Source organism: Erpetoichthys calabaricus, chromosome 1, assembly GCF_900747795.2.
Source record: "Erpetoichthys calabaricus chromosome 1, fErpCal1.3, whole genome shotgun sequence".
NCBI classification, from domain to species: Eukaryota; Metazoa; Chordata; class Cladistia; order Polypteriformes; family Polypteridae; genus Erpetoichthys; species Erpetoichthys calabaricus.
In genome coordinates this window covers 261,469,792-261,492,932 of record NC_041394.2, presented here as the reverse complement: position 1 = coordinate 261,492,932, position 23,141 = coordinate 261,469,792, and the positions used below count along the sequence as shown (strand labels likewise).

Here is a 23,141-nt window from a genome sequence, read left to right as displayed (position 1 = left end):
GCATATCTCCACCTCTCCAGAGTCTCCTCAACCTGCTCTCTACTATCGCTACAGATCACAATGTCATCAGCAAACATCATAGTCCACGGGGACTCCTGTCTAATCTCGTCTGTCAACCTGTCCATCACCATTGCAAATAAGAAAGGGCTCAGAGCTGATCCCTGATGTAATCCCACCTCCACGTTGAATGCATCCGTCACTCCTACCGCAGACCTCACCACAGTCACACTTCCCTCGTACATATCCTGTACAACTCTTATGTACTTCTCTGCCACTCCTGACTTCCTCATACAATACCACAGCTCCTCTCGAGGCACCCTGTCATATGCTTTCTCCAGTTCCACAAAGACATAATGCAACTCCTTCTGGCCTTCTCTAAACTTCTCCATCAACATCCTCAGAGCAAACATTGCATCTGTGGTGCATTTTCTTGGCATGAAACCATACTGCTGCTCACTAATCATCACCTCACTTCTTAACCTAGCTTCCACTACTCTTTCCTATAACTTCATGCTGTGGCTCATCAATTTTATTCCCCTGTAGTTACTACAGTCCTGCACATCCTCCTTATTCTTAAATTTCGGCACCAGTACACTTCTTCTCCACTCCTCAGGCATCCTCTCACTTTCCAAGATTCCATTAAACAATCTGGTTAAAAACTCCACTGCCATCTCTCCTAAACACCTCCATGCTTCCATAGGTTTGTCATCTGGACCAACGGCCTTTCCATTTTTCATCCTCTTCATAGCTGTTCTTACTTCCTCCTTGCTAATCCGTTGCACTTCCTGATTCACTATCTTCACATCATCCAACCTCTTCTCTCTCTCATTGTCTTCATTCATCAGCCTCTCAAAGTACTCTTTCCATCTTCTCAACACACTCTCCTCGTTTGTGAGTACATTTCCATCTTTATCCTTTATCACCCTAACCTGCTGCACATCTTTCCCAGTTCGGTCCCTCTATCTAGCCAATCGGTACAGGTCCTTTTCTACCTCCTTAGTGTCCAACTTCTCATACAACTCATCATACGCCTTTTCTTTAGCCTTTGCAACCTCTCTCTTCACCTTGTGCCTTATCTCCTTGTACTCTTGTCTACTTTCTGAATCTCTCTGACTATCCCACTTTTTCTTTGCCATCCTCTTCCTCTGTATACTCTCCTGTATTTCCTCATTCCCACCACCAGGTTTCTTTTTCCTCCTTCCTCTTTCCAGATGTCACCCCAAGCACCCTTCTTACTGTCACCCTTACTACATCTGCTGTAGTTTACCAGCTGTCTGGTAACTCTTCACTGCCACCCAGTGCCTGTCTCGCCTCCTCCCTAAACTCAACCTTGCAGTCTTCCTTTTTCAGCTTCCACCATTTGATCCTTGGCTCTGTCCTCACTCTCACTCCTCTTCTTGATCTCCAACATCATCCTACAGACCACCATCCTATGCTGCTTAACTACACTTTCCCCTGCCACTACTTTGCAGCCTTCAATCTCCTTCAGATCAACTCTTCTGCATAGGATGTAATCTACCTGTATGCATCTTCCTCCACTCTTCTACATAACCCTATGTTCCTCCCTCTTCTTAAAATACATATTCACCACAGCCATGTTCATCCTTTTGGCAAAATCCACTATCCTCTGACCTTCTTCATTCCTCTCCTTGACACCATACCTACCTATCACCTCCTTGTCTCCTCTGTTCCCTTCACCAACATGCCCATTGAAATCCGCTCCAATCACCACTTTCTGTCCCTTGGGCACACTCTGTTCATCTCTTCATCCAACTCACTCCAAAAATCTTCTTTCTCATCCATCGCAAACCCAACTTGTGAGGCATATGCACTAACAACATTCATCATCACACCTCCAATTTCCAGCTTCATAGTCATTACTCTGTCTGACACTCTTTTCACCTCCAAAACACTCTTGGCATACTGTTCCTTCAGAATAATCCTCTACCCCATTTCTCCTCCCATCCACACCATGATAGAACAATTTGAATCCACCTCTGATCCACTTGGCCTTACTCCCCTTCAATTTAGTCTCTTGCACGCACAGTATATCAACCTTCCTTCTCTCCATCATATCAGCTAACTCTCTCCCCTTACCAGTCATACTGCCAACATTCAAAGTTCCTACCCTCAGTTCCACTCTTTTTACTTTCCTCCTCTCCTCCTGCCTCCGGACACATCTCCCCCCTCTTCTTCTCCTTCTCCTTCTTCGGCCAACAGTAGCCCAATTTCTGCCAGCACCCTGTTGGCTAACAGTACTGGTGGCGGTCGTTGTTAACCCGGGGCTTGACCAATCCGGTATGGAAATTTGTATTGTTGTCCGCATATTGATTTGGCAAAATTTTACACCGGATGCCCTTCCTGAAGTAACCCTCCCCATTTATCCGGGCTTGGGACTGGCACGAAGAAACACACTGGTTTCTGCATCCCCTGTGGCTGAGTTAACTGTCTTTTCTTTAGTGCTTTCCTTATTTCTGCAGATATGCTTGACACACCTTTAAAAATGTGTTGTGTTGAACAATATTGCAAATAAATAAATAAATAAAAACCGTGAAAGTAATTTTCTATTGAAAAAAAAACTCATACCTTTTCTGTCTTTTTAGGTGATACTAGCTGGTACCTTGGACAGTCCTTCACAACTTCACCATGGAATGTATTAAGAACAGGCTGCTCACAAGAGATGTCTGTCAAGCTGAAAGGTGTGTTGATAACTGGCCTCTTCTTCTTGTGTGCATCTCCTCCATATGCATTGTAATGCCTTTCAAATTTTCCGGATTCCTACATGATTGGCTCCTAAGATGTTATCATAATGAAAGACAAATGCATAAACAAAAAACACAAAAAAAATATTCATTGTCCTGTCTTTGTTGAACACATTGCTTAGATATGGTAGTTCAGGAACATATAGCAGCAGCAAGTTCAGCCAAACAAAATTTTATAAAGTTCCCCTTTTTTCAGAACTGTAGATTACAGGTCTGCCAAACCTTTTTCATATATGACAATTTTTATACTTTGACATGCATCTTTGAAGAAATCAGCAATGCTAAGCAATACATTGAATTGTGGAATTTAAATATGATTAGCTTTCAATTAAGCTACTTATTCATCCTAATGTAAATTTACTAGCAATGTTTAAAGTAACTTTTATATATTATGTTACTGAGTTCCTCCACTGTGTAGTAACCAGTACAGATTACGTGCTGAAAAAAGTGATTTTTTGAGTTGTTAAAATTTTTATGCGCCCTGATTATCTGCTTCTCAGGTCTAGCAGAAGTATCCCTGGATGAACTGACATATGCGTCTCTGATTCCTCTTCAGATGCTCCAAAACTATGTTCGTCTGGTAAGCAACTACACAGAGTGAGCATTTCTTTTCTGGTCTTCTTCTGTTGTAGATTAAAAGCAAAAGCAAAATATGGAAGAAATGGGTATGGCTCATAATTTACCAATTCTTTTTTTTACTTTAAGTAAATAAGAATAAAATGCTTGTGTGTTTCCCAGTAATTAGATGGCATGAGGCACAAATCATTAGATTAATAGAGAATAGTGGTATCACCTCATTATGATGTTTTATAGCCAAGGGTATCAACCTTCTATTTATTTAAGTGATATTTTGGGTCATGCTGCTATTTCAAAAACCCAAGGACAGCAGAATGTAAAGTTTCTTACAAGTTGGACTGCTGTTTATTTCACATTACATTTTACATCTTGAATTCTTACTTTAAGGTTGAGTGATTGGGATACTATTATATGTTATGCAGATTTATTTTCATATTAAAATAACACTAAAATGTTTGTGAACAGAGACACCACATTAGCATTGTTGGCAAAGTGTGAAGTTCAGAACTAATGTCAAAGTCATTTGTGTTTATTTAGGATTTGCCTGTTTTCCCCTTATTCACACAAAACACCATTCTCAGTCCAACAACATATACAGTATATGTACACTTTATATATAACATCTATCTAGAAAGGTTTTTATTGAGATCTGAGTCTATAATGTGTCACCTTTATTATTCTTTGTGTTCTTATTATAGGAATTGTGGAGTTTGCATGAGATTTTCTCTGGTAGCCTTCTCATGCAGGTTATAATAGTAGTTGAAAGCTTCTCATTCATTGGAAATCAGTCTAATCCAAGGAGTCAATTTAATATTAGTCAGCTAACATTTTTGGATTCCTTGTTTCTGAAAGTATACAGTTAACTTTATCATCATTTAGATTTTAAATACAGCTTTAACTTTGTTTTCATTTAGTTTTTAAATACAGCTTTAACTTTGATATTTCTGCAGTTTTAATACCTCACGAGCGACATGGTTTAGTCAAAGTCAGGCAGTGAAAATGCTATGTGATCTCTAGAGGCTTCCAAGCCAAACAGGATGTTCAGTATTTCTATTTAGGGCTGAGCCAGGCAGGAGCTGTCAAGCCAAGCATGGATGTTTAAATTCAAAAATAAATAAATCTAGCAGTGAGCAATATTGACCTGTGGTCTCCCTCTACAGAACGGAAAGGCTTTTCTCTGACGTAGACCATGTGTGTGCTTGGCAACCTAAAACTGAAAGAGCTGAATCTGCAGTAAAATGTGATGCATGAAATCAAAGAGGTTATCATACAGCAAAGTGCATTAAGTTCAAACACTTCCAGCATTGTCTTCTCTAGTCTCAAATATTTGTCTTTAAGTATATATCAAGTGCAGTGGAATTTGAAGAATAATAATCTTTCCATTGTGGAACCCATTTAATCCAGTTCCAGATTTTTGGGAACCAAGGCTGCCCAGCCACTTTAGATTGTTTTGCAGGAACCAACCTTGGATAGGGTGCTAGCCTGACAAAGAACACACCGACATACGTAGGGAGCAAACCAGCACAGTCAAAGAAAAGTAAGTACTGTAGTAATTAGTAAGTGAAGCAATAAGTCACATTAACAGGACTGTCAGCTCCGTCCTTTGATCCCGAGCACTGCAAGCTCACTCACCTCCCTTTCCCACCTGCCCCCTCTAACTGCTAATAAAGCAGCTGAGCTCCCCAGTCACATCAATTAAGCTATTAGAGGCTCCTCATTGTCATTAATTAGAATCAATGTGATATCTGATTGCCTGGAATGACTAGTTTTCTACAAAGGTGCTAAATATCTAAAATGCTGTGGTTTAAGAAACATAATTTGGTGTTAATTTACAGCATTTATTACACAAAGTGATATCTTTTATTAAAAAAAATATAAAATGAACAATGTTTGATTTTTTTTTTTGATCAATTGATATTATTTTATGATTAGGTAGAACAATATCGTAATGTAATCTTCCATGGGCCTGAAGGAAGCTGCCAGCTGTACTTAGCACAACAGATTTCACAGTTTATTAAGGTAACAAGTAAAGATAGCAAAATATTATTTAAACGTGCCTGTTTTACTGGATGTTAATTTTAATTTGCTTTTTTGCTTTTTTTATGCAGCACAAACAAGAAGCTGCAGGAATCAGTTGTGAGCTGGTTACTATCAAAGTGGATGCTAATTTGTCAAAAAAGCAGCTGATAGAGACTTTCACCAATTGTGGTAGGAATTCTTTTTCTTAATTGTCATGTTTAAATAGATACATAAAAAATTTACTTTAGTATTAAAGGACAGCAGGATGTGTCAGTGTTTAGTACAGCCACCCCACAGTTTCAGCATCCCATACTGGGCCATTGCCTGTGTGATGTCTGAGTGTAGGAGGGCTTCTGTGCTTTCTCCTAACAGGTCATGTTGAATGCCAATTACAAACTGGCCACTGTGAATATGCGGGCATGTGAGAGTGGACCCATGATGTCCAGGGCTGTTTCCTGCCTTGTGTCCAGTGCTACTTGGATAAACTTCAGCCCCCAAACTCATGAATCTGAATTGAATTAAGCAGGAGTTGAGAATGTTATGGTATGTTAAGTTTCTACTGAGTAAAATGTTTAATTTCTAGAGGAAACTTCCTGTGACCCAGAATAGGATAAACAGGTTAGAAAGTTGATAGATGGAGTCTGTATGAAATCAAACCATAGTTAGAAACGTTCAATAAATAAATAGGATTATGGCCACAACATTTTAATTAACAGGCTAACACTTTTAGAAACTGTGAATATTTATCTACAAAAATCATCCATGTATTTCACTAAGCAGACAATACAGTACTAATAGATAGACAGATGGAACTGTATTTGTCCCCAGGGGAAATTGGGCTTTTTACAGAAGCTCTTTAAATAAATACATAAATAAATAAATAAGCACACACCACATACACACACACACCAGAACACACACCAGAATGACAAGAAAGCAAGAAAATTATAAAGAAAGAAAACTTCTAACTTGGCTGTCACAGTCACAGTGAGACATTATGCACACATATTGCTGTTGGTATTAAGGAGCCCCAGTAGCATTTCTTGACACATTTGAGTTGAATAATTTGTTGCCTTGAAGTCCTCAACGTTAGTGTGTCAGAGAGAGGATGTGAAGCATTGTTCGTTATGGCACTCAGTTTTGTTTTAAATGTCCCCTTCGCTGCTACCTCCAGGGGTAGTCCAAAGTGTGTCCCATAACTGAGTCTACCCTTTTAATTAGCTTGTTAATTTGGTGGGCTTCTCTTGAAGTGATATTATCAGCCCAGTACACCACAGCATAGAAAATTGCATGGACCATCACCAAGTTGTAGAAGATGTGATGAATGTCATTACCCAAATTAAGAGAAAAAAGAGCCTGCTCTGCCCTTTCTTCCTCTGTTTTACGAGACAAGTCCAATGTTCTATTGATGTGGACCCCCAGGTACTTGTAGGAGTGCACCACCACTAGATCCACTAACCAAACAGTGACCAGGCATAGAGGCTCTTTGGTGCTGTGAAAGTCAATAACCAGTGCCTTGGCTTTACTGATAAGTTGAAGAGAATTCTTTAAGTACCAAGAAACAAACCTCTCTACATGACTCCTGTACTCTGTCTCATCCCCTTTATCAATACACCCAATAAGTGCAAAATCATCTCAGAATTTCTGCAAGTAGCATGACCTGTTGTATTTGTAGTCTGAGGTGTATAGAGCGAGGAGAAAATAAGGCAGGACTGTTCCTTGTGGTGCTCCAGTGTTGCTCACATCCATATCACAAACACAGTCCTTGAGTCTCACAAAGTGCAGGCTGCCCAACAGATAGTCCATTATTTAGGACACCATAAGCTCATCCACCTGCATATCTCTGAGTTTACCCATTAGCTGGGATGGCTGGATGGCATTGAAGACACTGGAAAAGTCAAAAAAACATAATTCTCACAGTGCTGCCAGCTTTGTCCAGGTGAGAATAAGCCTCATGGAGCAGATAGTTTAAGTATTTGCATCCTCCACTCCAGTCTTTGTTCTGCAAACTGCAGTATGTCCAGGTTGGTCTATCACAAGAGCATTCATATAGTCCAGAACCAGTCTCTTAAAGATCTTCATGATTTCAGAAGTGCCATTAGTCTGTAGACATGCAGCGAAAAGGTGCCTGCCTTCTTTGGAACAGGAACGATGCAGGATGTTTTCCATAGCAGCGGTACTTTCTGGAGCCATAGGGACAGACTCAACAAGTGACAGAGGACACCACAAAGTTGGTCAGCAGAGGCTTTAAGAACTGACGGACTGACTCCATCTGGTCCTGTATGTATCTTACTCAGTTGTCTCCTTACTTGGCCTTCAGTTATGGACAGGCCTCACTGATGGTCAGAGGTGGACCTGTCAGTGGCCATTGCATTTGATGTGATAGAAGTTGTTGATGTAGTACGGATGGTGTGGGGAGACTGGTCATTGGAAGAACGTGGAAGTGGAAGGGAAAAATCTATTAAAAAATTGGTTCCGGGCGTTAGCTTTGTCAACATCCCCTTCTAGCTCCTTTTAGCACTGAGCCCTGGATTGCTTGAGTCTAGTAATTATACACAGTCCATTTCAGACATCCTCCAGATTAACATGAGTGAGTCTGTTGTCTCTTGTAGCTTTGTAAGAGCTACAAGACATCTTCATACATCTTTAGCACTCACTATAGAGCTTGTTTGTCATAGGAATTGAATGTTCTCCTTTTTTCATTCAGGAGACCATGTAGCTCCTTAGTAATCCAGGGCTTGTTGTTTGGAAAACAACACACTGCTTTTGAGGGTACCACAGTGTCGAAACAAATGTTAATATAGTCTGTGATGCGGTGACTGAGTCCCTCAATATCATCCCCATATGGCTCATTTCCCAGCCTGTCATTTGAAAGTAAATCTAAACAAATCTAAACATTTGAAAGTAAATCAAATACACTACTGTATGCATTCATAACCAATCAATCAATGAAGCAGTGAACATTTTTTCAGTGGTAAAAACAGGAGCACAATCCATTTTGTCCTTGAACAATTGCATTGCTTTTAATGTACTGTTTTATATTATAATTTTGATCATTTTGGTTAACAATTTTAACAATAAGGGCAAACTTTTTTATTCCAAGGGCTTAATTTTATCTCTTGTGTACTTTTCATTATCACATGAAGTAAGTATAAAGGAATGTTCAGAGAATTGAAGCAAATCATACAAATAAATAAGCAGATTCAGTTTTAGCTCTTTTCTAGACTTCTCTTTACGATGTGTATCAATGACTGTAATCCTGTGAGATTGCTGTGGCCCTCCTGTCCGCTCATTTCTCACCCTGTTCTTGCTGCAGCTTTCAGACCGGACCTGTTGTACTTACTTTCTGGCTGCTCCACTGTTACTCTGTATGTTGTCCAAGTTCTCAGCAGAGCATCTTCTCAGTCCTCATATGTAATCGTTCTGCCCTGCATCCTCACAGATGGTCGCCACACACGATTGATGTTTTTGCTCTCCTCACATAAAACCTGTTTAAATAGACTGAAGGTCTTGTCTTAGTGTGATTCAGTGTGCTGCCAGCTCCACACTAGGGAATCCATGCAAATAAGTCAGAAGTATTACTGATAAATACTGAGAGAAAAATATCAACAGACGTAAGCAAAGCATAACGACTAGCCCTATTTTCTTGACTGAGCACTGGCTTTATTGTTTTTGATATATCTTTGGCACTTGAAATACCGTTGATTGCAATATTTTTATTAAAATAGATTAGTTGTTATTAACTTTTAAAAGTACAGTATATTCATCTGCCCACTACCTAAACCACAATTTCCTTTCCATCCTGTGCTATGGACACCACAAGTGATTGCTGTTCTCTCGGTGTGTGGGGAGTGCTCTGAATGGGCTTTAGAAAGGGGCACCAAACCAGAAGGGAAAGAAGGGTGACCTGGGTAAAGACATGTCAACTTCCCAAAAGAAGACCAGAACACATTTGACAGGTTCACCTGATGGTCAGCCTAATAGAAATCCTGGTCATTTAAGGCTAGAAGAATTCACAAGGGCACAGGTGCACCAGAGGCCATTAGAGGGAGCTCCAGACTGCTGGAGAAGTGCAGATCAGCCACAAGCCTCAGAGCCCTAGGTGGAGTTTGGACAGAAATGACTCAAGGTTGGAACATGAATCACTAATTGAGTGGAAGGACAAGCAACCAGCTAGGGAAGAAGAAAAGAGGCCAGTCATTTGTGAAGGACAGAATTGAGAAGTAAAAGTGAGGGTTGTGGTGTGGTGCAGTTTTAGCAAGGCCACTTCACTCTTTAAATAGGTGTTCAGAATCATCTCAGATAAACAGTAGTGTTTCATTTCCCTTCTAATTGCTTATGTGCTTTGTGTTCCTGTTTTGTTCATCTCTTTCTGATATTTTTTAGTTTAGTTAAAATTTTACTTTGGTACTTGGGACCATTTTATTTTTGTGGTGGGATCATGGATGCTATGGGAGTACCTGCATTCTCTCCAACTTAAGCCATTAAATGAATATCAATTTCATTCCATTTCTCAATATTTAATGCAGGCAGGAGTTCATCCCTTAGTGTTTCGTGTTCATTGAGTGTTTATTTTTTCATATTGTAATTTCTCCTAGGCTTTTTAGTAAAAGAGTCCACAGGCTGTAAAAATGTAATTGTTGTTCTGGAAAACCTGGAGCAAGCTGATTCCCTGTCAGAGCTTCTTGGAGATCTTGCAGAAGCCCTGGAAAACAGAGGCCCAGGGAGTTCCGTTGTCCTTCATAATGGTGAGAAAGCTTTTCATTTGTATTGTGATGCTCAAGTATTGTACCATGATTATGCCACCTTACATGTGCATTTTAATACAACAGGCAGCAAATATAACTGATTTAACAATGACACATTTTTTACCAGCATGTTTAGTTTGCCCAGTAAATTGTAATGCACTCAGTTCCCTACATACGTTATTGACGGCCTTCTCTAAGGCGACTGTGCTGGATTATTGGGTAACAGTGCTGCTTCACAGCTTCAGTGTCCGGTTATTAAGTCTTAGCCCAGTCATTGTTTGTTCATGTTGGTTTTCTAAGCTGATTTTCCTTCCAAATTCTAAAGATGTGTGTGTCAGCTCCATTGACAATCCCTGAACCCTACAAGGGACTGCTGCTCTGCCCAGGGCAGTTTTCAACCTGATAATGATGAATGTTTTTTATTTTTTTATTGTTACTTTAAATTTGTCAGACACCTTTATTCAAAGGTAACTTTGAAGGTCAAGGTACATTAGAACTGTTTGCATGCATTTTATAAAATTGGAGATTAGTACATATAACCTTTAAACTTAGGGTTTATAAAGTCAAGTAGCTCAGCCACTAGGCACCACTGCCTGCTGTGTTGGCCCCACAGAGGCCATTTAGCAGTGAATGTGAGTGTATGAGTGAGCAGAGCTTGCCATGATCTGGTGCTCCATATGAGATGGTTCCTCAGATGTGTCCAATGCTGACAGGAGAGGCTTCTGATTCTAGATTTACTCTTGTTTTCCAATGTGAGCTTCAATATGTCATACTGTATCTCCTATCTGCATGAACCAGTTTCTCACAATGCAGCAGATTCTTTGCTAAAAATATCAATGAGAAGAGCAGTCATTTTTACTTTGCACTGGTTTGTCAAATATTTTAGAAAACATAATTTTATTACACTTTTTTGAATATTTCTACTAATTTTTGTCAATATATAAATTATTTTAATTTAGAAACTCACCAGCCATTACAGCATGCAAATTCCAATTGAATTATGCATGATTTATGTGCCAGCATTGCTTCAAATAAATTTTTCATGCATCAAGACTTATTCTACCTCATACATTCATGTACAGTAAAAGAAATTTAATGAAAACCACATTTGCGATTTTTTTTCTCTCTTCAGGATGATTACTATTTTCCTTATTAATGAGGTATTAACTGTAACTGTGTTTGTGTTCCATCTCTGGTAATCGTAGCTCTGGGTTATTTGCTATTTCACATTTCTTTGCTCTGCTGATTTTTAAATGATAGATATTTGTCCATGGGGTGAAAATTTGCCTTTTTTAACTTTTACTTCTGTTTTTATTTCTTTTAACAGCACAAGAGCCCAGTGGTACTTATTTCTTCCAGGAGGGCAGCTTCATGATTGGAACTCTTGCAAAGCCCAGACTTCATGGCCCAGAGCTACTGGTGCAGCAGCATTTTCGCTGGGTCCAGTTACGCTGGGATGGAGAGCCAATCCGTAGTCTGCTACAAAAATACTTAAAAAGGAAGTTCATTAACAAGGTTCTCTGCAATTAAACACATTAGTTATGTTATGAACACATTACTATATATTCAGAATGCTCTGATTTCATATTGCATAAAACTATTGCTAGCAATGGAAAACCCAATGTTTTAGTCCATTTTTACTGTGCTAGTATTTGGCACCTACTTACATGGTAATTATAGTTCTGGCCACTAGATGCCATTGTTGAACCAGCTTAGATACAAACTATTTCAATCAATTTTAACTCACACAAAATTAACAACAGGGTACTGCAGATAGTATATGTCATCTTTCAGCCTTTATTATTTATGCAGCTTTTTCAGGTTTATTGTCAAGTTGACAGCTTCTGTACGAAAATATGCAATAATTTTTTAGTATGGCAAAAACTACTCAATGTAAAACTGAGCCAGTAAGGTTGCACAGTGGATTATAGTGCTGCTACTTTCTCAGCATATTTTTTTTAATTCGATTCACAGTTGAGGCATCATTGGTTTGAAATTGGAATCTCCTTTTGTTTTTGTGAAATTGCTGACACAGTCTAAAGACATGCCTGTTTTGATGTTGAGTGATTTTTAATTTGAACTTTACGAGTGATTATGAGAGTGCAGAGATATGTGATATGCTGGCAGCTCATTCAGAGTGGAAGAGTTTAGTGATCTTTGGCATTAGGTAAGGTTTGTACTCTTATTACGTTGGATTCTCAAGATTGTAGGCTTTTCATCTACCCTCAGTTTTGTTTGCATTAAAATTCTAATGTCTTACATTCTTGTGACACTATTCTTTTATTATTTTACTTATGTTTTTTACTATTAGAACTATTTAAAACTAAATAATACAAAGCCTAAGTGATGAATTCTGTTTTCAAGACGTAGTCATCTTTTATTGAGACGTATACCTGTCATAGTCATCTAGTATTGAGACTAAGACTACTTCAATACTGTACATACTTTTAAAAATATATTAGAGTGTATACCTACATTAGTGTTTTATGTCTAGCATTGACTCTGCATTGAAACCCATTGCACACACAGCCTGCCTGGATGAGGGTCTCTCTTTGAAATGCCCTGTGCAAGATTTTGTTATTTTTCTACCTGTAAGGTTTTCTGGAGGTCTTCATAGAAGCTAAAGATTTGGGCTATTGGCTATTAAAGCCCGTGGTGGCATTTGATGTGTGATTTAGGACTACAGTATATGAAAAAATATATTGTTGTTGTTTTGTGTATTTATTATATTTTGTCTGTTTTGCTAGCTGTGAAGCATTTTATGCTATGTTCTGCTTGTATAAAAATGTTATATAAATAGATGTTCTTGTTGTTGTATATAGAATTTATTAAAAGCATATGGATTATTAATATACTATAAGGATTTAGTTCCAAACTAATGATGTTCTTTACAGTGGATATGAATGGCCTAAACACCCTTATTGAAATATCAGCTATTTTCAAACGCATTGAAAGTTTTTTAATTATTTGTCCTTACAATTATCCATTTTTCCATATGATAGACAGACTGATAGATATGCAAAATGAGATAAAATGTTACGTTTCTTTATTTATAATATTTTGTTTAGATAAGTAATACAGAGTTCAAAATGTAACTCTTTTAAATATCATTGCACTATTTTCCATTGTAATTTTTCATACCAGGACTGGCCATATGTAATGGCAGACTAATTGATGCTCACTTTAAAGAAATCACCTTAAAAGTTTCTGGTAACTGTAGCAATTTAGGTATTATGTTTAATCTTTAGTAAGAAGTTGCTCTCTATTGTCTGTTAAAATAATATATGACTTTTTATATCTTATTCAGTTTTGCTTTGCTGTGGTTAACTGCTAAATCTCATTAAACGGAAACATTGCTACAAGTGTTAGCATTTCTTTATCAAAGTATTTTTACTCTTAAACTCACCTTATACAAGAATATAGCAAAACAATTTCCATATAAAAGATGCTGAAATAACTGAAAAGTGCTTTTGAAATAGTGGGCTAGGATGTAGAGGTACCTTTTGTTTTATATAATCAATTGATATGCATGGTGTTTTATAACTTTTATTGTAGCCACAACTTAAAAATGTTTGCCAAAGCAAAAGCATCGTTATGAGTTAAATATAAATGAGACAATGTACTGATATACATAGAAAAGAATTCAAATATTTGGTTTAATATTTTGACAGCTTAAAGGACAGATTCCCCTGCTGCCAGATTTAGTCTGTAAAGCAGTCGAGTGGATTTGTTCCGTCTGGCACCAGCTAAACTCCTGCCTTTCTTGCCTGGGGACACCAGAAGCCTTAATTGGACCCGAGATGTTCTTTTCATGTCCAGTAGTCCCGGGGCACCACCAGTTTATTGTAAAGTAAGTTTTGCATTAGTTTCAGACTAGCTTAGTAAATGAGTGAGTTTTGCAGTTTTAACATACAGTAATAGTTTAAAGCTTCTAGTTAGATTCTGTCACCATTGCTCAATTTTAGCCTATGTTTTGAGAAATTATATGCAGTAAAGGTTAATATGAAATACTAAATACAAAATAATCTTACAATCCTAAAAATCCTCTGAACAACTGTAACTTTTTAATGCAGTTTTACTTTGCTAAATACTATTTTAATTGCAGTTGTTTAAAGGATGCGCTTATATATACATACAGTATATACTATAAGATTCATAGGAAGCTGTCAGAATTATATAAAATTAATGAAATACTTTTTGCTTTTTCCCAACAGACTTGCATTTGAATGAGATGCAGAATGTGTGACTTGTTTATGTTTTTTTGACTGAATTGGATTTGTCTAATAACCTTTTTTGTTCACTTGAGGTGGTTGTCAAGATTGTGGAATGCTGTGGTGATTCCCAGGGTTGAAGAAGCCATCCTTGCTAAGCTGACAACGAAAAGACAGTGTGTGGGGGGACAATCTGCCAGCAAGAAAAATCTAAGTCAGGGCCAGCAAGCTCTGGTGAAGACAGCGCTCAGCATTCTACTAAACAAGGCCGTACTCCAGGGCTGCCCCCTTCCTAAGAAAGGTACTTGTGTTCACCATACCATTAATTTACAGTCCAAACACCGGTTACATGTATTTCTTGTTATTCTGAAGCAATGATTTAGGCTGAGAAACTGAGCAAATGATATTCTAAAGTAACTATGTCTTCTATGTCTTAATAAAAATTTGTACAGCACAAACAGTTAAATTATATTACATATGAGTTTCTGTGCTTTGAAAAGTTGACTTGAACTATTTGAATTCCTGGAAAAAGGTTGGTAAGTTTTGTAAAATCAAGATCATGGTGAATTTTATTATCCCTGACTTTGCAATCCTCCTGATCTTAGATGTAACATAAACTATTTGTGAATTTCCCTTTGGGGATTGATAAAGTATCTATCTATCTATCTATTAGGCAAGAGGAAAAATAAGTATACACTGTGAAGTGAAGAATATTGGAAGCTTCAAACCCCCTAACTACATACAGAAACAAAAGAAACTTCGATACAACAATATATAACAGAGATCTCCGTCTCTGGCTGTCAAACAGGTTATCAGAAGCCATTCCTTTCTGGATGCCCAGTTTATTTTGTCCAAGTTCCAGAGGAGGTAGTGCTTCCAATGCACTAGTGGGAGCATGGTTAGGAATTTCTTCAGGTGATCTATTCATGCTGTTGAGGACCCAGAGATACAGTTAGGAGTAACTGCCCCTCTTGCTCAGCAGTGATATTGCCCCTTGGAAGATCCATCCATCCATTATCCAACCTGCTATATCCTAACTACAGGGTCACGGGGGTCTGCTGGAGCCAATCCCAGCCAGCACAGGGCACAAGGCAGGTAACAAACCTCAGGCAGGGTGCCAGCCCACCGCAGGGCACACACACACACACACACACACACACGGGACAATTTAGAATCTCCAATGCACCTAACCTGCATGTCTTTGGACTGTGGGAGCACCCAGAGGAAACCCACACAGACACAGGGAGAACATGCAAACTCCACGCAGGGAGGACCCGGGAAGCGAACCTGGGTCTCCTAACTAAGAGGCAGCAGCGCTACCCACTGCACCACCGTGCCGCCCCTTGTAAGATCCCTAAGCATTAATGGGTGACAACCCCAATGCAAAATAAAAAATGCAAATTAAAAAATGTTAAAGTGCTTCTTGAATCAGACCTCATCATTAAATAAACTAATTGATGAAGTCAGAAATGATCTCTTCAATCACACTTTTGTTTTAACCTGCTTTGCAGCATTTTATCGCTTGCAAGACTGCACAAGAGAATGCACAGGGCAGAGAATGAGCAGGTCTTACATGATGGCTGCTCCACAGACATTTCATCAATCCTTGCCCTTTTTAACCATGCACTGCAGTTTGTGTACTTTTATTTCCATAAGCACAGATCAGACCAAAGGACTGAATGGTCTGAACATATAAATAGAATGGCACAGTTAATATTAAACTCATTCAACAGCCTCTGTTAAAACATCTTAACTCTTCACAGGGCACATTCAGAAAATCTCCGCTGATCATTAGAATGGATTCCCAATTAGGAGTATGTATGGTAATTTGCTCAGTCAGTACTTCTTTTATGTCAATCAGTGAACTACTAACATTTTTGCTTTCATTATCAGGGCATTAATTAACAACATTTCCCATCTTACTTTTGAAATATTCATCAGATGAAGTGTTAAGATTTTCAAAAAGTTCTACAGTAAAAAGAGAACAGAATCTTGCTGGGCACTTGTGTTATTAGCCCTTATGGATGACAAACTAAAATTAAAATGAAATCTCAGTTGCTCACAAGTTCTTACAACTTACCAGTCAGCAGATCCAGCTGAGCAGCACAGAACACTCTGGCAGTATCTGTAACCCAGATCTTAACTTCACATGGTCAACGTTGTTCTCACCAAGCTCAAGATCAAGACTAAAAATGCATTCTCGGCTCCCTTACTACTTGGTCAGACACATTGGTTTGAGCTGCTAAAAATGCTTTTTTGAAAGTAAAACCAAATGAACCACCCTCAGATCATGTGTTGCATTTTGTCTTTGGTTTGTGAACACTGGGACGGTTATAGGGCTGCTCCCTTTTCAATTGGCCACCAAAAAAGCTACTGAAAGGTGTTCACTGAATGGTTTATGCCTGCTTGTAAAGTTTTATGACTGATACCTTCAGCTCAATGAGCTTTGGATTGTTTTTCATGTTTAAGTGGTTAATTCAGTATAATCAGCAGATGGACTATAATCTAATTTGTTTATAGGCCATGATTGTTTTAAACTAAAGTCATTAGTATCAATTAATAAATGTACTTTTCGGTGTCCACTTATTAAGTAAATAACAGCACAGCATTAGCTTATGACTTTCAAGCTTCATCTTACATACAATAAACATTCTTTTAACCGTTATGGCTACATTAAAAACTTTGGACAAGTCTGATTCCAGTTCCCATGACATTCTGTTCACTTTATGATTACAAGATGATTAAGTTATGCCAGTTGATTGCCATCAGCCATGAACAGGGTGATCCATGTGTCTATCAGCAGTAAATCATTGATTTACTGTTAATGAACTCCTACAATTAATTAACTTCAAGTAATTAGATGTGTGTGTTGTAGATTGCTTATTGAATAGATTGTGCTTAGCAGCGTTAGAGATGGAGAACTCTTAATGTCCTTACCAAGGCAGGATCATCGATCTTCGTAAATATGATAAAAGGCAACTAAACAAGAAGAGAACAAAATAACAAAATGTATTTTTGAGTAACAAGTGCAGTTATTCTGATTGTGACCTAGTAGACCTGAGTTAGAGATTTTCTGCTTCTGCTAAATCACATGTACTAGAAAGTCATCACAGTGGTACATCTGAACAACTAATTGCCATCAAAATGATTTAAACATTTGATCACTTTTTGTGTAACAACTTTTACTTGTATTTATGTTCTGTATGTTAAATCTAGCATATCTGCTCATTTCTAACGGATTTAATCATGGTTGACCATTTAGTAACTAAAAATGATGTTAATTGTATTTTCCCTGTAATTAAACAAATGACACTAGACAGCCTGTGTTGGGGTTGTGATTGGAAATATAAAAAATTTATAGTGGCCTTTTCTCACATAAGAGTGTGCCCATTGAAAATTTTCTCATGTCAACAGCAAAAATTTTGACATGGCACAGCATAGTAGAGAATGTCTTCACACATTTTCTCAAAGTGACAGCTACACCTATGAGGGAAGTATGTCATCCGTGGAAACCATCTATATAAAATTAATACGAATAGATGATTTGACATTTTCATTTTATGTAAAAACAAGACAATGTCAAAGTGTTAGGGTATCTTGAAGCAAGCACCGTATAATTGGATAAATAATAATTAAAAAAAAATATGTGTTAAATACAAATCGAGTCCTCTTAGATGACTAACAAAGATAGTGACTCTTCTGGTTATGACGTGTGTGGGCAAGAAGAGGTTGGTCCAGATGGTCGGTCCCCAGAAGTGACATTGGTGGAAGAGAGCTGTCAGTTTTCCTTTCTTTTATCACACAGCGCCAACCCCTGGATTGGCAGAGAATTACCATCACCAAAGCTCTTAAACTGTCTCCCATTTGCACGTGCATGACAGCATCGTAAGTGTTACTTCATTCCCTTTGCACATTTTCTCTGTGTCCAGATGGTTTGGGCTCTTCTCCTACAGGACATCATAAACACGGTGGGTGTATGTTAGGCCTGTTGGTCCTCTGTGACTTAGTGGATATGCGTGAGTGTTCCTTGAGATGGGCTGAAGACCAACATGATGGATGTCACAGTGTGATAGTTACACAAACATCTGTGTTGTATGGCTGCTCATTTAGAACAAGACAGGTGAAAATCACACAAGATGGTATATAAACAAGCCACTTTAAAATAAGAGTCACTGAAATACCCCAATAAAATACAAGATTGATTTAGATAAACGTCTTATTTGGGTTTTTTTTGGGTTTTTTTTTACAGATATGGATGAGTATTTAGCCCAGTTTCAAGGAGTCAGTTTGCCCCTCTCTGTTATTACAAATGGTAAAAACAATAATAAAAAGAGCAGAGACCTTGGATCTTGGAGGAAGGCAAACACAAGTCCTCGGAAGAAGACTACACAGTCCTGGAATAAACATGGAGGAAACAAAGAAGGTGATTCTTGTGCTTATGTCTGAGTATGTCAGAATAGTTTGAATAAGATAACATAGTTGGGTGTAGAATTAGTATCCTCCCACAAACCAGACATTCACACATACGTTGGCGCCTTTTAACACTGTAAGACATTTATAACTACAGATGAGACTTGAAGCTATAGTAGAGTGTGATGGGACTACAAAATAATAAACTCCACACGCCTGGCTAAGACAGCCATTCATAAGCAGAGGTGGCTTTGCGGATTGGTATCTGTGACTTGGCCCTTACCCAAAAGGCTATTAGCCACATGCAAACATCAATGAAACAAAGTATATGAGGGAGAAAATCACTAAGGTCAAAGTTTTAATACAAAGGTTATGGAAAATGAAAATGCATTTCATTCAGAACATTGTATTATGATTCTAAAATCAATTCAAACTTAATGTTAGATTTTTTAAATTGAGTGCTTTGCCATCTGTGCATTCCAAGAAGATGCAGTAGTAACATGTACTGTGAATACTAGACCATTACAATATCTTGAATAGATTCTTAAGTTTCATAAAAAAAGGTTCAATTTGAAAATATTCCTCAGTATCCATCACTAATGGCAGAGGTTGAGAGAGATGATTGTTCAAATGATGACAAATCTGACATTGATGCAAATTTAAAACAAATTGGAAATGTGGAGGCTGCTGGTCATGTTGAACCCCAATCAAAATAAACTGTCACAATGAATATAAGCCTATTTATAATAACAGCTAACTGTTACTAAAGGAGGATGTAAGCAGGATGTGTAAATCATAGTAATGTATTTAAAAGAATAAACAATGATATAATCCATAGAAAAAACACAGTAGTCATGAATCAATCAACATAGTGAAAGAATAGAGTTACAAATAAAAATGAATCAGTACTCTGGAATACAAAAAAGTATGTAAAAAAAGAAATTGACAATAAAAATAATAAACACATCTACAAAAGATGAAAACAATGAACTAATGACATGTATTAATTGATGTCTATCAATGAGCAAACATCTGCTAATACACATTGCTGACAAGTCTCTTTTAAAGTTTATCTCCTGCTTTTATCTGTCTTTTACACATTGGACTCCTGCAACAGTCCATCAACCTCCAGGGCCTAAAAATCTCAGGAGTCCTGTACAGCCTGGGCTAAGAAACTGTGAAGAACATCATAGATGTGTTTGAAGAAAATTATAACAGCTGAAGAATTCTAATAAAATGTTCTCTGAGGAGTCCCCCTATTAAATTTCATATTAACTTCTGTGTTTTGATTATGGTAAAGAAACACAAAAAAACAAACCATTCTGCCCCAAAATAAGGTCTAGCCGGCTTACAGTGCATCCAGAAAGTATTCACAGCGCATCACTTTTTCCACATTTTGTTATGTTACAGCCTTATTCCAAAATGGATTAAATTCATTTTTTTCCTCAGAATTCTACACACAACACCCCATAATGACAACGTGAAAAAAGTTTACTTGAGGTTTTTGCAAATTTATTAAAAATAAAAAAACTGAGATATCACATGTACATAAGTATTCACAGCCTTTGCTCAATACTTTGTCGATGCACCTTTGGCAGCAATTACAGCCTCAAGTCTTTTTGAATATGATGCCACAAGCTTGGCACACCTGTCCTTGGCCAGTTTCGCCCATTCCTCTTTGCAGCACCTCTCAAGCTCCATCAGGTTGGATGGGAAGCGTCGGTGCACAGCCATTTTAAGATCTCTCCAGAGATGTTCAATCGGATTCAAGTCTGGGCTCTGGCTGGGCCACTCAAGGACATTCACAGAGTTGTCCTGAAGCCACTCCTTTGATATCTTGGCTGTGTGCTTAGGGTTGTTGTCCTGCTGAAAGATGAACCGTCGCCCCAGTCTGAGGTCAAGAGTGCTCTGGAGCAGGTTTTCCTCCAGGACGTCTCTGTACATTGCTGCAGTCATCTTTCCCTTTATCCTGACTAGTTTCCCAGTTCCTGACGCTGAAAAATATCCCCACAGCATGATGCTGCCACCACCATGCTTTACTGTAGGGATGGTGCCAGGTTTCCTCCAAACTTGACGCCTGGCATTCACACCAAAGAATTCAATCTTTGTCTCATCAGACCAGAGAATTTTCTTTCTCATGGTCTGAGAGTCCTTCAGGTGCCTTTTGGCAAACTCCAGGTGGGCTGCCATGTGCCTTTTATTAAGGAGTGGCTTCCATCTGGCCACTCTACCATACAGGCCTGATTGGTAGATTGCTGCAGAGATGGTTGACCTTCTGCAAGGTTCTCCTCTCTCCACAGAGGACCTCTGGAGCTCTGACAGAGTGACCATCGGGTTCTTGGTCACCTCCCTGACTAAGGCCCTTCTCCCCCGATCGCTCCGTTTAGATGGCCAGCCATCTCTAGGAAGAGTCCTGGTGGTTTCAAACTTCTTCCACTTACGGATGATGGAGGCCACTGTGCTCATTGGGACCTTCAAAGCAGCAGAAATTTTTCTGTAACCTTCCCCAGATTTGTGCCTCGAGACAATCCTGACTCGGAGGTCTACAGACAATTCCTTTGACTTCATGCTTGGTTTGTGCTCTGACATGAACTGTCAACTGTGGGACCTTATATAGACAGGTGTGTGCCTTTCCAAATCATGTCCAATCAACTGAATTTACCACAGGTGGACTGCAATTAAGCTGCAGAGACATCTCAAGGATGATCAGGGGAAACAGGATGCACCTGAGCCTAATTTTGAGCTTCATGGCAAAGGCTCTGAATACTTATGTACATGTGCTTTCTCAGTTTTTTTATTTTTAATAAATTTGCAAAAACCTCAAGTAAACTTTTTTCACATTGTCATTATATGGGGTGTTGTGTGTAAAATTCTGAGGAAAAAAATTAATTTAATCCATTTTGAAATAAGGCTGTAACATAACAAAATGTGGAAAAAGTGATGCGTTGTGAATACTTTCCGGATGCACTGTATATTACCTAACCTCACGTAAACCATATTAATGAATATTTTATAGTGCTATCTCTGGGACTGGCCTGTAGTCATCTTCTGGGCTGATTGTCTTTCTTCATTCTCAGTAGAGCCCTTGTATTTTCCTCCTGGGCACCAATATAGTGCCATGGTGCATGTTTGGTCTGACATGCAAGTAAGAATTTCACTGCATGCATATGGATATACTGTATGAACAGCTTGACAGGAGGTTGACCAAAAAAATATTACCTTAGTGGCATGGAGGTTTCGTGGCTCTCGCTTTGGTTTTCCCTCCTGGCCTGGTCACTATCTTGGTGCTCTCCCATTTACACCCACATCACAGACATGTTACTGAATGCTGATCTATCCAGGGTTGGCTGCCTCCATGTGCCCAATACTGTAGACATAAACACTGGCCACTAGTAGACATATAATGAAAAAAAAAATTGTTTTAGAAACTGTTGAATTAAACTTGATAAAACAACAATAGAATGTTTATAAATATATTATAGTGAAATGTACAATAACAGAATATCCCAAATAGATTTAAAATCTATGATGATGGGATTTTCTTAGGTTTGGAAGGTGGAATGTTTTTTAAACATTATACTAAGAATCTTAGTAAAAATTGTCTATTTTTCTTTGCAGGCGCTTTGCTGGAGAGAAGCCTCAGCCGATCAAATCTTCATTCACACCAGTGAGATCCTAATCTTATTTATACTATTTTATTCATTTGCAATTCAATGTAGACAGAATAGTTTCATATTACTGTAAAACTGAAGTGTTCAACTCTGCATTTATCTTTTATGTAATAAACATGTTATGCATTGATCTTACCTTTTATAGATAATTTGGTTCTAAGCTTCAGTCGGCCCTAATGTTTGGCCAGTGAGTTTTGAGTTGCTTCCTCAAAATACAATTAGGTCCATAAGGTCAGCATTAATTCTGTTTAGCAAAAACATTGTATGAGCCATTTCGAAAAGATAGCAATTTATATACATGGTCCCTCCCATTTTCAGGGGCTCAGAATTGGACAAACTAACATCATCATAAATAAAATAGTCATTTTCAATATCCATCCATCCATCCATCCTTTTCCGCTTATCCGAGGTCGGGTCGCGGGGGCAGCAGCTTGAGCAGAGATGCCCAGACTTCCCTCTCCCCGGCCACTTCTTCTAGCTCTTCCGAGAGAATCCCAAGGCGTTCCCAGGCCAGCCAAGAGACATAGTCCCTCCAGCGTTGGGTCCTGGGTCTTCCCCGGGGCCTCCTCCCGGTTGGACGTGCCCGGAACACCTCACCAGGGAGGCGTCCAGGAGGCATCCTGATCAGATGCCCAAGCCACCTCATCTGACTCCTCTCGATGCAGAGGAGCAGCGGCTCTACTCTGAGCCCCTCCCGGATGACTGAGCTTCTCACCCTATCTTTAAGGGAGAGCCCAGACACCC

At 38.6% G+C, this 23,141-nt stretch overlaps 1 protein-coding gene across 1 annotated transcript in view; it reads left to right on the top strand.

The window, feature by feature from the left end:
• cttnbp2 (cortactin binding protein 2) overlaps nucleotides 1-23,141 on the top strand; it is a 252,003-nt gene that overhangs the window by 207,551 nt on the left and 21,311 nt on the right. The window contains exons 11-20 of the mRNA XM_028814622.2: nucleotides 2,604-2,699; nucleotides 3,263-3,342; nucleotides 5,271-5,357; nucleotides 5,447-5,546; nucleotides 9,956-10,105; nucleotides 11,433-11,620; nucleotides 13,777-13,955; nucleotides 14,412-14,617; nucleotides 18,566-18,739; nucleotides 22,345-22,393. Coding sequence (XP_028670455.2) covers nucleotides 2,604-2,699; nucleotides 3,263-3,342; nucleotides 5,271-5,357; nucleotides 5,447-5,546; nucleotides 9,956-10,105; nucleotides 11,433-11,620; nucleotides 13,777-13,955; nucleotides 14,412-14,617; nucleotides 18,566-18,739; nucleotides 22,345-22,393 — 1,309 coding nt within the window. The remainder of the gene's footprint in view (nucleotides 1-2,603; nucleotides 2,700-3,262; nucleotides 3,343-5,270; nucleotides 5,358-5,446; nucleotides 5,547-9,955; nucleotides 10,106-11,432; nucleotides 11,621-13,776; nucleotides 13,956-14,411; nucleotides 14,618-18,565; nucleotides 18,740-22,344; nucleotides 22,394-23,141) is intronic.